Raw genomic sequence first — 17,633 nt, forward strand, 5'->3', positions numbered from 1 at the left:
AGTCAAGAAAGAATTTGTTGAGGTCGAGAAACGCATGCAGACTGACATAGACAGGGTAAGCACTGAAGGTCAAAGATTAAATATTTCCTTTTAATTATAGATTTGAAAGAAGATTACTAACCACAATTGTCTTCTCTTTAGATCGCTATGTTGGAGAAGGAAATTGATCGACTGAGAAACATTCCACCGCGAATAGAAACAAAGACTGAATACGTAGAGGTCGAAGTGGAAAAGCGAGTGCAAGGAGACATTGATCGAGTAAGTAACGACAACATTTTCCCTCATCTTTTGAAATTCTTTTATGAATTCTCTGAAATGCTGAATTCAAGGGGACATGTTTTCGTGTTCTTGGTAGATCGCATTCTTGGAAACTGAGATCAACCGTATTAGAAACATACCACCACGTGTTGAAACCAAGACTGAATATGTTGAGGTTGAGAAACGCATGCAAACTGACGTTGACAGGGTAATAATAATAATAATAATAATAATAATAATAATAATAATAATAATAATAATAATAATAATAATAATAATAATAATAATAATAATATATTTTCTTATATAGCGCAGATCTAAGAAATAATCGCTGCGCTTTACAATATAAAACACAATACAGAAAATTGTTAAAATTACATAAGTTAGGTATACATGCATGATAAAACAATACATAGTAGGTTTTAAGAGTAGGTTTGGCTAAAAAGGTATGTCTTAAGATTACGTTTAAAAATATCAACGGACAGGGTAAGCATCAAACATATTTCACTTCTGAAGTATAACAAACCTTTAAACGATGCATTATCACCATTTTGATTCTTTTAGATTGTTATGATGGAAAAAGAGATTAACCGTTTGAGAAACGTTCCTCCACGTGTAGAGACCAAAACCGAATATGTTGAAGTCGAGAAACGCATGCAGTCTGATATCGACAGGGTAAGTTTGATGTTGGAAAGGAACTACAATACGTAGCTGCATTTGATTTTTGTGATGGTAATTACAAGACAGTCATTGTTATTTTTACATAGATCGCTTTCCTTGAAAAAGAAATCGACCGTTTAAGGAACACCCCACCTTCTGTCGAAATGAAAACTGAATATGTTGAAGTTGAAGTGGAAAAGAGGGTCCAAGCTGACGTTGACAAGGTACGATGATGGATGAAAACTGTCAAAATACGTATGGATTTCGTATAACTTTTAAACAAGAATCGTGTTTTACAGATTGCGTTCCTCGAGAGAGAAATTGATCGTTTGAGAAATATCCCTCCTCGTGTTGATACCAAAATCGAATACGTTGAAGTCGAGAAACGTATGAAGTCCGATATAGATGTGGTACGAGCATTTTCTACTAATCGAGTTTTATGTCAAAACTTGATACTGATTTTTTGAATAACATATACTTTGATTTTCATACCTTAAATTTGCATTGCTATTTCAGATTGCTCGCTTGGAATCTGAATTGGATAGGTTGCGTAATGCTCCTGCTCGCGTTGAATATCAAACTGAGTACGTAGAGATGGAAAAACGAAGCCAAGGAGATATCGATAGGGTATGCAATTCTATTCATCTTAAAAAAATAGACATGGCTAATAATTATCGGTCACATATTGAAAGGAAAGCAATGTCTAACGCATTTCTTCAAAATCCGTACAGATTGCTTTCCTCGAAGCTGAGATCAACCGTTTGAAGAACATGCCAGCTAGAGTTGAACATAAAACCGAGTATGTAGAGAAGAGATCGCAGGCGGATATGGATAGAATTGCCCAGCTGGAATGGCAACTAAGCTCCAGCCAACCCCAGTTAGATGCAGCAATGAGAGAGATTGAAACACTGAAAAACGAAATTGATTTAAAGGTAAATCAGTACTTATGCTTTGATTATACCTCGATGATTAGTTTTGACGATTTAAAGCTAATGCCCATTATTTTCTATTTCAGGAAGAGCAGATTATCGAGCTTTCGCAGTTGGAAGACGAAGTTATTGCACCACAAAACATCCAATCTGCCCAATCAGCACCAATGATGTCTACTAACCAGCAACAACAACAACAAACTATGTTGCAAACACTACAAATACCCGTCCAGTACCAATACGTCATGGCCCCTGCCCATGGGGTGGCTGTAGGGCATAACTGCAACCTATGTGTATCGGGTGGCCAATTATATGCAACAAGCAAGTCTGCCTCTCAAGGCAATCTGGCTTATATGACTCAATCGTCATCCCGTCCCAGATCTGTTAGTGCTCGTCGCCAGCGCCGATTCTCATTGGAATCAAACAGCGAGGACACCCGCCGAGCAGTTGAAGAAAACAGCGAGGTCATCCAATCGATTCGCAGCACTTTAGAGAGCACCCTACCCAACCAGAGACAGGGTTATGCAACCACCAAGGTCATTGAACCCGCCAGAGCCTCTTCGACATCAAGGGTGTACACCAATGGAGCTACAACCAGATATTCGACGGTAGAGGGTGCTTCGTCGAGCTTGTTTTCATCAGCATGTAAGTTATCAATAACTTGAAAAACAAACAAATGAAGAAATCCCTAATCGAATTTTACACTTACGCTTTGTTTATGATTTCAGATAAAATGGATTAATAATTGTCGATTGCTGTACGGATGTCATCCTCGTTTGGGATCGACTTTATATAATTTTCGCAACACCGAATTTTGAAAATTCAGAGGTGGCACAGTAATCAGAATTTTCGAAATAAAGTTTGTGCCATTAGCGAGGATGTCAGGCGCATTTACAGAAATAACATCTTCATGAGAATTATATCGACAATATTGAACTATAATCAGATATAAAGTGAATTCTGAGAAGCTAACACTGTATGTCAGCTCTCTTGCAAGGGAAAAATACGTTGAATTTGTTATCTTGAAATGTTTTAAGAAGATCCTTAACTTATAAGGCAGTTAATTGTTGTGTCCGATGATATGTAGCGGTTTAGTTTGTTAGTTTATATATGATTTAAGTGAACTACTACGAGTGTGATCGTAGACGTATATTCAAACATATTCATAAAAATGCATATCTATCAAAATAATTAATACAATTTTCGTGGTGTTGGTTGATATCATGTTGTCTGGAGAAATAAAAATTTTCGATAGCATGAAATGTCTTTTCGTTGTCCATGACCTTTCAATGACCTACATGATCAATAAAGGAGGATTGGATTTCCAAAGATTGGGACGTCGAGCGAAAAGTGGTTAGGGGTAAAGGGGAGCTTGAAAACCCCAGCCATCCCCCACCCCCGAGATCCTAAGCTACAGAACCTTTCTGTTGTTGACACAAAGCAAGGTAGAACTACGATTTCAGGAAATTCATTAGGGGGCGTTCACACTCCTCAACCCCCCACCCTCCCCTATTACTTAGGATTAGAGTAATTGCTCCCACATGCTTTGTTGTTCAGCTATTAGAGATCATTGTCTTTATCCAAATACCATGTAACAAAATGCCACGGTCAAACAGAAATTCTAGTCACAAAAGGTATCACCTTTTAAACTTTTAACGGTCACTTTATCTTTATCCAAATGCCAAGCCAAAACAGAAAGATCATGGTGAGTAGATACCCAGACATTAGAAGGTAACAATTAATGAACGGGTCAATGGCCGGTCAAAAAGTGCATGCTTAAATGCATCGGGGGGTCAAGCTTTTTTCGAAATAGCCTGATGATTTCTTAGAACTGTTTACAGTCCCGACAAAATAACTCTTCAAGCGTCATATTTTAGTGTTGTCAGTAGTTTCGTTTCTCGCAATTTATCTGTTCTTCACTAGTATGAATATGCACAATCAAATGACAAAAAGATACATTCATGGCCTTCTTTTATTCATTTGAGAAAATGCTGCTTTTTAAATTTTGGCGTTTATTTGCATATCGGAAGTGGCCCGAATCAGCCGCCCTAAGTGGACTTATTCATTGATATATTCGTCCCTATTTTATTCATGTATTTTATGTTTTAACGAATTTTCAATGTTTTTGAGGCCTAAGTGGACTTATTCATTGGTATATTCGTCCGCATGTATTTTATGTTTTAACGAATTTTCAATGTTTTTGAGGCTCAGGGTCTACCAGTTTAACCTACCGTGCACCTTGCTTTCAATAACCTACGAGCATGATCTTAAAGTACGCAGACATATCTGCAAAATAGTCTGGAGTCGGATGACCGATTTTCGACTGAGTATAAAACACTGAGTGACCATAGTAATGTGTCTGTTGTCTTGAGACAAACACTGGGCGAGGACGTGTCTGATTCTCCTAAGAGGTAAGCAAATAATTCCGTAATCAATTTTAAACTTACATCATTATTTTTTTAGGTCTCACAAGGCAAAATTGAGGCAACATTTTTGTTAATATTGATATATTTTGAACGTATTTCCTTTAAAAACGCAGCTGATTGATTACAGTATCTGAAAACAGTGATACCTCAAAATGTCTTACTATCAATACGGTGGTAAGTAATAAGATACCGAGAAGATATTAAAACATGATCGCTTTATCTTGTGTGTTTCATATAGATTTTTATTCGTATTTGAATCAATAAATGAAAAAATTTAGACATGCACATCGTTTCCCTCTGCTACCAAATGTGAACATTTGTCCGAGATAATAAACAATAATGATCAGAAAATCGTCGAAGCGGTCCTGTTGCTCCATTTATCTATCAGAAATAATTTGTTCGATTCTTTGAATTAAGTGATGCTTATATCATATCTTCCTATAGTGTCAAGTGGTGGTTGTTCCGGTGGTGGAATGTCAGGTTATTCTACTGCGGTGAGTTATAATTTCAATACTTCAATATACAAAATTCTTAATTAAAATTATTCATTTATTCGTAACAATCACTTGGATTTCACCGTCTAGGGTGGACAACTTAAATGGAAATCTTCCATGGGGGCAACGGGGCTATTTAAATCTTTAATGACATCCGAAGGATTGTCTTCACAAAGATTGTTCGAAGTTCGTCCGTTCGTTCGTGTTCGCCAGTGCGGCTAATTATTCATTCATATGTAGACAGAATCATCAAGGGCACCTAGGATAAGAATTAATGGTGATATGAATGGCTTGACAGAATTGGTGTTTAAATGAAATAGAATCATAGTACCGTGAACCCTGGCACTGAACTTCGACTGGGCGCAATAATAAAAGCATTTCCAATCTTCTCAGGGAAATATGAAACCAGGATTTGGTTATTTATATCTTTTATTGTTGATTAATTGCCAAATTAGGCTTTGAACGCCCACTGCCCAGATTCAGGTTCATAAGTACAAAAGTAGAACCTATTTTAGTAAACAAACTATTGCATCTTTGATTTCTTGCAGGTATGTGGTGGAACCGGTGGGTACAGTTACAACTACAGCTCCGGTTGCACAACTTCCCAGAACAGCCAAGCTTCAGCGTAAGTCGAGAGATAACTACAATACCTAAAGGCATCGCAGAAACCCAGAAGCCCTCCACCCAGAATACCCTCATATGTGTCCAAAATGCCTCCAGACCCTAGATCCAGTGGGTTTACGCCTGAGGAACAAACATTAGGAACGTATTAGTAATACAATTTTTAGATAGAATCCCCGAAGTTTAAATTTGCAGACCATACTCATTGTTGAAATAAACCAAAGGTCTGTAGTACAAAAGTAGTAAAGTGAGCAAAACTAAGTAAAATGTTTATTTCAGTGTATTGTTAGAAGAATATTATTGCAGTTGAATGGCAATGAACTGAATTCAGTACCGCAATTTAGTACATTGTTTTCTACATTATATATAATTCTATACATGTACAATAGTCGATATTGGTGATACTTTACACATCTAAATGATAGAATAAAAGTATTTTTTTTTAATTCTGGGTGGAGGTATTTTGGACACAAGAATGAGGGTATTCTGGGTGGAGGGATTCTGGGTGTAGGATTTTGGTTGGAGGTATTTTGGTGGAGGTATTATGGGCGTATCGGTTAGCGGTAAAAATCCCCTGGGTGTAGTGGATCAGAAATCAACATGGCGGACTGTAGAGTCGTGTCATTGGCACGGGAGCTAAAAACTTCCTTTTGGGAACAAGAACATTTGGTTTTCCTAGGAATAACCGCATAAGGAAGAACCGTAACATCGGACTGTGCATTCTGGTGAGATTTTGTCGAAGTTTGAAGCTTTTAACTACTGAATTTGACAAGTTAAAGTTTCCATAGAACATAAGTGTGGACATTTTCGTATATAGAGTACAGGCTATTATAGCACACTCTGTATAGTACAGCCTGTTCACCGTTCCGCTTGAGTTATTTTCGGTCGTGAAAGGTTATTGAGAACTGTAAAATGGAGAAAAATTCAAAGCACTTAGCCAGTGGTTCGAATACCAATCGTAACCGTAATCGTAGTAAACATGATGATCGTAATACCAAAGACAAAGTCGATAAACAAACAGAACATGCTGGCAGTGGGAATACTAAACGAACTCTGTCCAAAGGCTCGGAATCCAGTACCCCTCCAACAAAAAGACCGGCTCATACACAATCGAAATCGCAACCAGCTAAAAGTTATGGAGAAACTGATCCAGATACAGATACCGAAAGCCGCGAATCTGCAGGAGAATCCGACAGCGAAACGGAGAAAGAACTTACTTTAGAGGACATTTTCCAAGAAATTAAGTCGATGCGGAAACATCTGGAACGAAAAATCGATGGTAAATTCAACTCAATTAAGAAAGACCTGGAACAATTCAGAAAAGATTTTGAAGCTAGTATGGATTTCAAGATTGAAGAAGCCAAAGACGAACTGCGAGTTGAGTTTACCACGAAGGTTAGCGACCTTGAAAATAAGCTTAAAACCAGTGGCCGCACCCAACCAAAGGATGACCGCATTGCAGCACTAGAAAATCGCATAATAGACCAGGAGGCTAGATCACGGCGCGACAACCTTGTTTTCCTTGGTTTAGTTGAGTCGACTGATGAAAACATAGACAACGTTGTGAGGAAACAGTTAGTCGAAAATTTCGGAATCAACAGTGATCGAGCGAGTGAAATTGTCTTCCAGCGGATCCATAGAAATCCAGGCAAAGACAAACCACGTTCCGTGACCGCGAAATTCAGAGATTATGTTGACCGCGAATTAGTATATAAATCTCGATTTAACGCAAAAGATAACACTGTGAGAATCGTTGCGGATTATCCGATCGAAGTGCGGAATAGAAGAAAATTGTTATTCGAAAAATTAAATTCATCGAAATCTACCAATCCATCCGTGGATGGTTTCGTCTCCTTCGATAAGCTGATTCTCGACGGGAAAATTTTCAAATGCATTAATAACGAAGTAAAGTGCGTCGGGGAGGCAACATACCGGACACCTAGACCACGTACACAGCCGAAGAAATCACCCGAAGAGCTGAAGGCGGCCTCGAAACAGCCTGCAGTAGCTAACGCAACAAATATTCAGAGTGCGGAAGTGGAGACGATGGACGCGTCTGGAACAAGCGATACTCCAGTAAGTGACCTAATTGCAGCATCGAGAGTTGTACTAGACGGTCCAGCGTAGGGAAACGCGACAAACTCTCGCCGTCAATCATTAACTTTATGTTCTCTTAATGTATGCGGATTAGAAAATAAACTGGATATCCCTGAATTCCAAGACCATATCAAACAATTTGATATTATTGGGTTATGTGAAACAAAGCTAACTGACTTCCATACACTCAATATCCCGAACTACCACTTCTTTGGTAACAATCGTAAAAAGTACAAAAGAGTGTCTGGTGGAATAGCCGTCCTTGTGCACGATTCGATCATCGAATGTGTTACGGTCTTACCTATTAAATCAGAATACATACTATGGTTTAAAGTGTCAAAACAGCTTTTCCCTAACTCAACGAGTGACGTATGCGTCGGTATGTGCTACATCCCGCCCGAGGGCTCAAAATACCTAACCCCTGAATGCTGGACGGACATTGAACTCGAAATTATATCAATGCAATCTAATTATGAGTCAGTAATCCTAATGGGTGACTTCAACTCAAGAACTAGCAATTTTACCGACTTTGTTGAACCAGATGAGTTCCTGACGCAAAGACTCAATTTGAACAATACCAATTACTTGCCCGAAATTTTCCAGTTCAATATTCCAGTTGATCGTATCAGCCAAGATCAGTATGTGAATAACCATGGCCACAAACTCTTAGATTTATGTAAGAATTGTAATCTCTATATAGCAAACGGTCGACTCGGTAAAGATCGTAGATTAGGTAAATTAACTTGCAAAAACGCGTCTGTAGTCGATTATGTAGTCCTTTCGCCGAATTGCTTTAATTTTTTGTGTGACTTTTTTGTGCATGATTTCTGCGACCTATTCTCCGATGTGCACTGTACTATTTCTTTCAACCTAAAACTCAGTGGTATCCCACCTACCCCATATAAAGGCAATGAACGGCCAGTTACACGAAAAGTAAAACATAGGCCAACTTGGAAAAGAGATAAATCAGACCAATTTGCTAGCAATTTGAATACCCAAAAGTACGAACAAACACTACTATCTTACCCGCATGTACTTGATAAAGATGCAATCGATTCCTTATCATCTGTTATAAATGAAATATTCAATGACGCCAGTATTATTACCTTTGGTAACAAATGGAATTCTCCCTGTCCCTCAAAAGTTAATAAACTAGATAAACCATGGTTTGGTCATGAATGTCGAAATGCAAGGAAAAAGTACCATATTAAGAAGCGCATTAATAATCGGATTCGAACCGACCGTACTCATACAGATCTTGCCGAAGCCAGTCGTAGTTATAAAAAAACTATAAGAAAGCACGTGAATTTACACAGAAAGCGTATGCAAAGAGAAATTCGAAACCTTAATCTTCATAACCCTAAAAAATACTGGCAGCTTTTAAACAGAAACACCCCTAGAAACACTAATATTCCAGTACCACTGGAGGACTTGTATGAATTTTTCCGGGATGCCAATAAGCAGCAAGATGATAGATCAGAATTACCTAATGTAGCAAATGATATGATCAATGAAAACGAGTCACTAAATGATGCTATATCTGCGGAGGAAATTTTAAAGGCAATTAAACTACTCAAAAATGGTAAATCAGCTGGAAGTGATGGCATCCTAAACGAACATATAAAAGCCACTAAGGATATCATGCTCCCAGTTTATGTAAACTTCTTTAATATCGTTTTAGATACTGGGATACTCCCAGAATCTTGGCTAGAGGGCGTCATTTGTCCCATCTTTAAAGGTGGAAATGACAAACTACCAGAGAACTACAGGCCCATCACCATTTTAAGCTGTTTGGGAAAGGTTTTTACAGCAATACTTAATAATAGACTAACATGTTATATTGAAACAAACAACATCCTCCATAACAACCAAGCTGGATTTCGTCGTGGTTACTCGACAATTGACAACCTCTACATTTTACATATTTTAGCTGAAGTTATTAAAACTCAGAAGAAGAAACTATATTGTGCTTTCGTAGATTTTACCAAAGCCTTTGACACAGTCTGGAGAGCCGGACTATGGCAAAAGCTTCTTACAAATGGTATAAACGGTAAATTACTTAACTGTGTGAAGAACATGTATGACAATGTTAAATCATGTGTGAAAGCTAATGGTAACCTATCTGCCTTTTTTCCTTGTGAGACAGGTGTCAGACAAGGTGAAAATATGTCACCGCTTCTTTTCTGCCTGTACTTAAACGACTTAGAAGAATTTTTACATAATAGAGCCAGTAATGGGATCAGTTTGTCCGATCATAACGATGTCATCGTTTATGCAAACTTGGTAATTCTATTCTACGCGGACGATACGGTAATTTTTGCGCAGAATGCGCAAGAACTTCAGCGCAACCTAGATAATTTCCATGAATACTGCAATGTATGGAAACTAAAGGTCAATACTAGAAAAACAAAGATTATAATATTTGGTTCTAGAGGCTTAGGAAATGAACAGTTCCACATGGGAAATCAAAATATTGAGGTTGTTACCAGCTATAAGTACCTGGGATTATTATTACATCAAAATAGAGGTTTTTTGTCGACTAAGAAATACCTAGTCTCACAAGCAAAAAAGGCACTACACGCTCTATACTGTAAGACTTATAGTCTAAATCTTCCTCTAGATTGTCAGTTAAAACTATTTGATCAGACGGTGGTACCCGTCTTATTATATGGCTGTGAAGTCTGGGGGTTCTCTAACATAGATTCTATTGAGTCTGTTCACTTAAGTTTTCTGAGACACGTACTGAAAGCGCGAAATAGTACACCAACGTTCATGTTGTACGGAGAAACTGGTAGATTCCCCCTTTCTATAGTAATTAAATCTAGAATTGTCTCCTTTTGGGCTAATTTAGTCAGTTCTCAGAACAAACTTTCTAGCATTCTGTATAAATCAGTTATGCGACCTTTTTACATTAACGGCATAGCTCCAAATTTCAAATGGATTAGAAATGTAAAAGATATTCTGTATTCTGTAGGTTTAAATAATATATGGGATGATCAATCCTTCCCAAACACTAGATGGCTGCAATCTACTTTAAAACAAAAAATAATGGACCAGTTCCTCCAAGAATGGAGAGCATCCATAAGGGAATCACCTAAAGGTGACTATTACTCTCTATTCAAAGATAATCATAGCCTGGAGTTTATTTACACGTCGGACATTCCTGATGACCTGCTATATAGTTTAAGTAGATTTAGAACGTGTAACCACAAACTTCCAATTGAAACTGGTAGATGGATGAAAGTACCCAGAGAAAACAGGACCTGTCCTCTTTGCAACAGTGCTATAGGGGACGAATATCATTATATATTATGTTGTCCAACCCTTGACGTTTTAAGGACCAAGTACATTGAGAGAAAATTTTCAATTTATCCAAACCAGTATAAATTCTCCTCCCTTATGCAGACAAAAAACATCAGAACACCTTATAATTTATGTATCTTTATAAGTAAAATTGCTAAAATATTTGTGTAAACACGGCATTCGCTGCTATGTTATTTTGTATAATGTTCTATTTTTCACTCATATTGTCTAATTTGTAGACCTTGAGTTTGTCAAATAAACTGTAAACTGTAAACTGTGTAAGTAGATAAAATCTTAAGGTCAATTAATTCATATCATTGATACGTATCCTATTTCTTATTGTGGAATATCATAAGGATATCATGAGTATACAAACTTTAGTATATACTATTTGAATTAAAACATACTACAAATTAACAGTTCATTAATACTAAATTAGTACTATCAGTTATATCAAAAAGCTTCATGAAAAGGTTCATCGCACATTTCAAATATATTACACTAGCTTGAATCTAAAATATCTAGAATTAAAAGTTAATTATCGGTTATAACTCATGGAATTGCACAGCCCAAATATACCACAAGTCAACAAGAGGCTGTTCAAAAATATTCCAGTTCGAATTTTAAGATGTTACAAATAAAAAGTCCATTATTCTTATTAGTTCTAACGATTTATTTTATTCTAAAAGTTTAATCAAATAACTTATCCCAACGAAAGATTCCATTGCGCAGTTCAAACACATTTCAGTCTCATTGCAAATGAACAAAATTGGAGAAACTTTTTGCTTTGAAATGTCCTTGAAAATCACCGAGTGGGGATTTTTACCTACTTTGAATATTTGGGGAATTTTACGCAGGGGATATCTACCTAGGGGATTTTTACCCAGGGGATTTTTACCTAAAACCGGGGGTATCCCCCATCGATTTACCACAACACATTTATCTGTACTATCAAATCCTTTTTCTAGGCTACAAGGAGAATCTGTCCAAGTTGTCCAGGTCCAGAGTGATCCATGTGCAGTGGAAAAAGAAAGGGTTAGTCTTAAAGATGTTAATGATGATCTTTTGCATTGACCGAAAAACAATAAAATCTAACAGTGAACAAAATGTAACGTATATCCTTTATTACCTTCTTTATTATAGATAGTGTTCCTTGAAAATGAACTGGAAAAACATAAAGTTGAATTAGCGGTTCTTAGGAATCACAAATATAAAGTTGAGACGGTTGAGATTGAAAAGACTGTCAATAGTGTGACAATGCGATCCGAAGCAGATATTGAACTGGTTTGTGATATTACGAATTCCTCTCGATCGAAAAATATTAACAAGAATCCCAAGAATCTGTAATGTATCTGTGAATGAATGCAAGGTAGACTTGATATTGGACGCGCTAGTTTTATTTTCATTTCAGATCAATACTTTGACACAAGAAAACGAAATTCTTAAAGCTAAACTTGATATGAAGCAAAGGTCGAACGACGATATATTATTGGTGGGTATATACTGAAAGTGTCCGTGGGCTAAAATCTACAAATCCGAGTTTTCCGTACTGACTTTTACTTTTGGGCGGTGACCATTTTTCTGCATTTACGGTAAAAATTTTAATTGTACCTGTATACTATATTCCAAGATCGAAAAACTTCAACGTGAGATGGAAGTCTACAAATCACAAAGCGTCAACATCGAAATGAAGACTATCGAGTTTCAGAAGCAATTAAGAGCCGATGTAGAGAAGGTAACTGTTCTTATACCTTATTCCTTATTTTCGAAGGATGGCATTTCACATTAGACTTGTGCAGCTAGAAAGGCTATGATAAACGACAGACGATTTTCACTTTTAGATCGCGGAGCTTGAGTGCGAAATTGAGAGACTTAATAGTCAGTTACCGAATGTACAATACAAAACGGAAATCGTCGAAGTTGAGAAGCGCTCGCAAGACGATATATTACTGGTAATTCAAACAGAAATCTGGAAATTTTCATTTTGTTAATTCAACTTGGAACGTAGGAACATTAAGTTCGCTCTTGATATTGTAGATAGCTAATCTTCAGATGGAAATTGAAGCTCTTAAAAGTGCCCCACCAAGAGTTGAGGTGGTTGAGGTTGAGAAGGTAACGTTTTTGATAGGGACATAATAACTAATCGTATTTTTATTCCACATACCATTCTAAACCGAATATAAGTTTATACGAATTATCTATCTATTCATATTCCAGGTTAATCAATTAGAACGAGAAATTGAACAAGTCAAATACACCCCGCCTCGTGTTGAATACAAAACCGAAATTGTTGAAGTTGAGAAACGCTTGCAAAGTGATATCGACAGGGTAAAGTCCTGCAGACTATCAATGAAAGAAACCTAGAAATTGTGCATGTAAAATTACTTATGCGCGAAAAGAAGGTGGTTATTTTACTGGAATTTTCTATTCTAGATTGCCCAGCTTGAACAAGAAGTTATGCGCTACAGAAACACTCCACCTCGCGTGGAAACTAAATTAGAATATGTCACTGTGGAAAAGCGCCTTCAAACAGATATTGATAGAGTAAGAGGGCAATTCTCTTTGAATTTCAGTACTTTATGGAGTGATTAATTTCAGAATCAGTTACTATTACTAAAAATGCATTTCGAAACCAAGGTCTTCTATTTTGTATTCATTTGCAGGAAGATTGAAAAAATTGATGCTTGTAGTAGAATATTTTTCATTTTTAATAGATTGCTCAGCTCGAGATGGAAGTTGAACGATTGCGCAACACACCACCGCGTATCGAGTACATGACTGAATACGTTGAAAAACGCATGCAAACTGATATCGAAAAGGTAGTTTTTCTATAAATCAACCGAAAAAAATGCTATAAGGATTCGTCGTGATAGAGCTCACATTTTTATTATCTTTGCCCTTTTATAGATCACGCTCCTAGAAAATGAGATCCAACGTTATAGAAACACTCCTCCACGCGTTGAAATGAAGACCGAATACAAAACTGTTGAGGTCGAGAAGCGTATGCAGACCGACATTGACAGGGTAACAACCAGATAATCGGAATGAAAATTCTTTTTGAATCAGGAAAAAATTATCAAATAACGCACGTGTAATGATGAATTTCCAGATCGCGTTGCTTGAAAGAGACATTGAACGCCTAAGAAACATTCCACCACGCGTTGAATACAAAACTGAATATGTTGAGAGACGAATGCAGACCGATATTACCAAGGTATACGTGAAATCGAGAACTTAATGACTTTCGCTAAGAATATATCCTGATCAAGATATACATTTTAAAATCAATGTTACTGTTGACAGATTAGCGAACTTGAAAGGGAAGTCGAAAGACTGAGAAACACGCCACCCCGAATTGAATACAAAACTGAATATGTCGAAAAGAGAGTGCAAACCGATATTGATAGGGTAAAAACAAATTAGAATCCACTGCCAATATATGACCAAGTAATTCGTAAGTCAGTATGAATCATGAAAATATTTCATTCTATCCAGATTGCTTTCCTTGAAAGAGAAGTTGAACGAGTAAGAAACATTCCACCACGGGTTGAATACAAAACTGAATATGTTGAGAAACGTATGCAAACTGACATTGACAGGGTAATACATCGAAGAGGCCCGTTTCTGACGATCCACTTTTAAAAGATATTATTTTGTTTTCAATGATCGCCTGTTTATCATTTCCAGATTTCCCACTTGGAAATAGAGATTGAACGGTTAAGGAAAATTCCACCACGCGTCGAAGTCAAGACCGAATATGTAGAGAAACGCATGCAAACTGACATTGATAGGGTAAACTTTTTGTGAAGGAATATGCATGCCTGGATATCGCAGACGATTACAACATTTGAACTGAATCCATTTTTCTTGCTAGATTGCCGTCTTCGAAAGAGAAGTTGAACGATTGAGAAACATTCCACCACGAGTCGAAACCAGGACAGAATACGTTGAAAAACGTATGCAAACTGACATAGACAGGGTAAGACAATAGCGTGGTTGTGTTTGTTTTACACATAATTGAACGCATAAGAAACATCCCACCACGTGTTGAATACGAGACCAAGGCTGAATATGTCGAGGTTGAGAAATGCGGGCCGACATACATCGACATGGTAACTTACGAACCCCCCCCCCCCCCCTAAAAAAATCATTTTCGTCATAAGTTGTGAACACGATATCTATCGGCTTCCGATTTCCTCTCCAACAGATTTCCTATTTGGAAAAAGAGATTGAAAGAATGAAAAACATTCCACCCCGTGTTGAGTACAAGACCGAATATGTTGAGAAACGCATGCAAACTGATATTGACAGGGTAAATAATTGACATGTTTCGTGGCGCTGTTCATTGACCAAATCTACAGTAATTGAAAAGTCTATTTTTCGATGTAATGCTACCAAAACACGAGTCAAACTTTGTTCTTTGATATTATAGATTGCGTATTTCGAAAAAGAAATTGACAGGATAAGAAACATCCCACCTCGCGTAGAAATCAAGACAGAATATGTTGAGGTTGAGAAACGTATGCAAACTGATATTGACAGGGTAAACAGGAATAATGAAAACGTAATTAATCTTAGCGGATTTTCCCACATTTCAAACGTCGAACTTATCTTTATTTCTAGATACAACGATTGGAACGTGAGATTGAACAGTATAAAAACCGGCCGCCGAAGATTGAATACAAAACCGAATATGTTGAGGTCGAGAAGCGCATGCAGACTGATATTGACAGGGTATGAATCGATTTTCCTTGTATAGGACATCTCTAAAACTTAACATGAATTCATAATCAAGTTGTTTATTTTCATTAAAGATTACTTTCTTCGAGAGAGAAGTAGAAAGGTTGAGAAATATCCCACCACGTGTAGAAATCAAGACTGAATATGTTGAGGTTGAGAAACGCATGCAAACTGACATTGACAGGGTATATATATATATATATATCAATAAATATGCGTCCAATGAATGAAAAAACCCAGGTGAATTCAGACCGAATAATATTGTGAATCTTTGCAGATTGCGTATTTGGAGAAGGAAATTGAACGTGTCAGAAATATCCCACCCCGTGTAGAAACTAAGACTGAATATGTTGAAGTTGAGAAACGCATGCAAACCGATATTGATAGGGTAAGTATATTTTGTATAGAACGAATAAGCTTAAACTCTTAAATCCAGAAAAGTATTTTCCACACTTATGCCTTCAAATAGATTTCTCTCCTTGAACGTGAAATTGAACGGGTCAGGAATATCCCACCACGTGTCGAGTACAAAACGGAATATGTTGAAGTAGAAAAACGTATGCAAACTGACATAGACAGGGTAAATATCCCAATCTTCGATAATCTTCTATTTTTACCTATTCTAAACAATAAACCATTTTGGCTAATGAGGAGGAATAATTTTTGCAAATATGCCACATCGTGTCTTATAGATTTCATTCCTGGAACGGGAAATTGAACGTATCAGAAATATCCCACCACGTGTAGAAACAAAGACTGAATATGTTGAGGTTGAGAAACGTATGCAGACTGACATTGATAGGGTAAGTATTCATGAATACCAACTGATATTGATTCTATCACTTTCCAAACGGTAATAGAACCTAAACTGCGTTTACGTTTTGTATGTGTGTATTTTAGATCAGTCAATTAGAAAGAGATATTGAACGTGTGCGAAACATCCCACCTCGCGTCGAATACAAAACTGAATATGTCGAAGTTGAAAAACGCATGCCAGCTGATATTGAAAAGGTATACATGTAGTAATTTCGTTATTGGTTCTAGTTATTTCAAACAAACACTCATGTTTATAATTATGATGGATATAAAAATGTTTTAGATCACCTTTTTGGAAAGAGAAGTCGAACGAATAAGAAACATCCCACCGCGTGTTGAATACAAAACTGAATATGTTGAAGTTGAGAAACGCACGCAGGCTGACATTGACAGGGTAGAAAGAATTTCTTTTTGAGTCTGACGAAAAGATGTTGTGATTTTAAAGTTTATACATGTACCGCATTGACAATTTTCTAGATCGCATTCCTTGAAAGGGACATTGAGCGTGTCAGAAACATCCCACCGCGTGTTGAATACCAAACTGAATATGTTGAAGTCGAGAAACGTATGCAAACTGATATAGATAGGGTATGTATAAAACAACTTAATAATAATCAGTCAAGGAATAGGGTGACTGAATAAAAGTTTTACCGTGTAAAAAGTACAGCAAGTTTTAGGAGATTATTCTAACTATAACGTTTTATTTTCTAGATTGCCCACCTTGAGCGTGAAATTGAACGAGTCAGGAACATACCTCCGCGTGTTGAGTACAAGACAGAATATATTGAAGTTGAGAAACGCATGCAGACTGATATTGATAGGGTAATTTTGACTACTGCATAAATCAGTTTATATTTCAATGAGGCAAACAGCTCTTCCAACCAAAATGCTGCAAAACGCCATACATCATCGATGTCGTCAATTGGATTCGAATGGCAATAAACTATGGTGGCTGATAAGGACCACGTGCATTATTTTCATATGACGTCGATCATAATAAAACGCAAAAAAACGCAAAACGAAATAGAGCAAAAACGAAAAATTTGTTTCTAGTCCTTATCACCCACCATAATAAACTAGTATTCAATTGTCTTTCCTTTGTAAGCTTTTGATACCTCACCAAAGCAGTCTCATTAAAGTAAAGTAGATATAATTTCAGATCTTATTCCTTGAAAAAGAGACCGACAGGCTGAAAAACATCCCACCACGTGTAGAAATTCAGACTGAGTACGTGGAGGTCGAGAAACGCATGCAGACCGACATCGATAGGGTAGGTTTTAGGCCGTATA

The 17,633-nt window shown here is 37.0% G+C and overlaps 1 protein-coding gene across 1 annotated transcript; it reads left to right on the top strand.

Moving 5' to 3' along the window:
- The first annotated feature begins 1,728 nt into the window (after positions 1-1,728).
- Positions 1,729-2,852, top strand: LOC141900594 (uncharacterized). The gene is made up of 3 exons (XM_074787563.1): positions 1,729-1,850; positions 1,934-2,492; positions 2,576-2,852. Exons 1-3 carry the CDS (start codon positions 1,746-1,748, stop codon positions 2,587-2,589), a joined length of 678 nt encoding a protein of 225 aa, XP_074643664.1. The 5' UTR covers positions 1,729-1,745; the 3' UTR covers positions 2,590-2,852.
- The last annotated feature ends 14,781 nt before the right edge of the window (positions 2,853-17,633 follow it).

The sequence above is a fragment of the Tubulanus polymorphus genome, chromosome 2 (assembly GCF_964204645.1).
Source record: "Tubulanus polymorphus chromosome 2, tnTubPoly1.2, whole genome shotgun sequence".
Classification (NCBI taxonomy): domain Eukaryota; kingdom Metazoa; phylum Nemertea; class Palaeonemertea; order Tubulaniformes; family Tubulanidae; genus Tubulanus; species Tubulanus polymorphus.

Excerpts from the sequence above, each read along its gene's own strand:
- LOC141900594 (XM_074787563.1), top strand. The coding sequence starts at position 1,746 with ATGGATAGAATTGCCCAGCTGGAATGGCAACTAAGCTCCAGCCAACCC. Across the intron at positions 1,851-1,933 it reads AAAACGAAATTGATTTAAAG|GAAGAGCAGATTATCGAGCT; the intron begins GTAAATCAGTAC and ends TTTCTATTTCAG.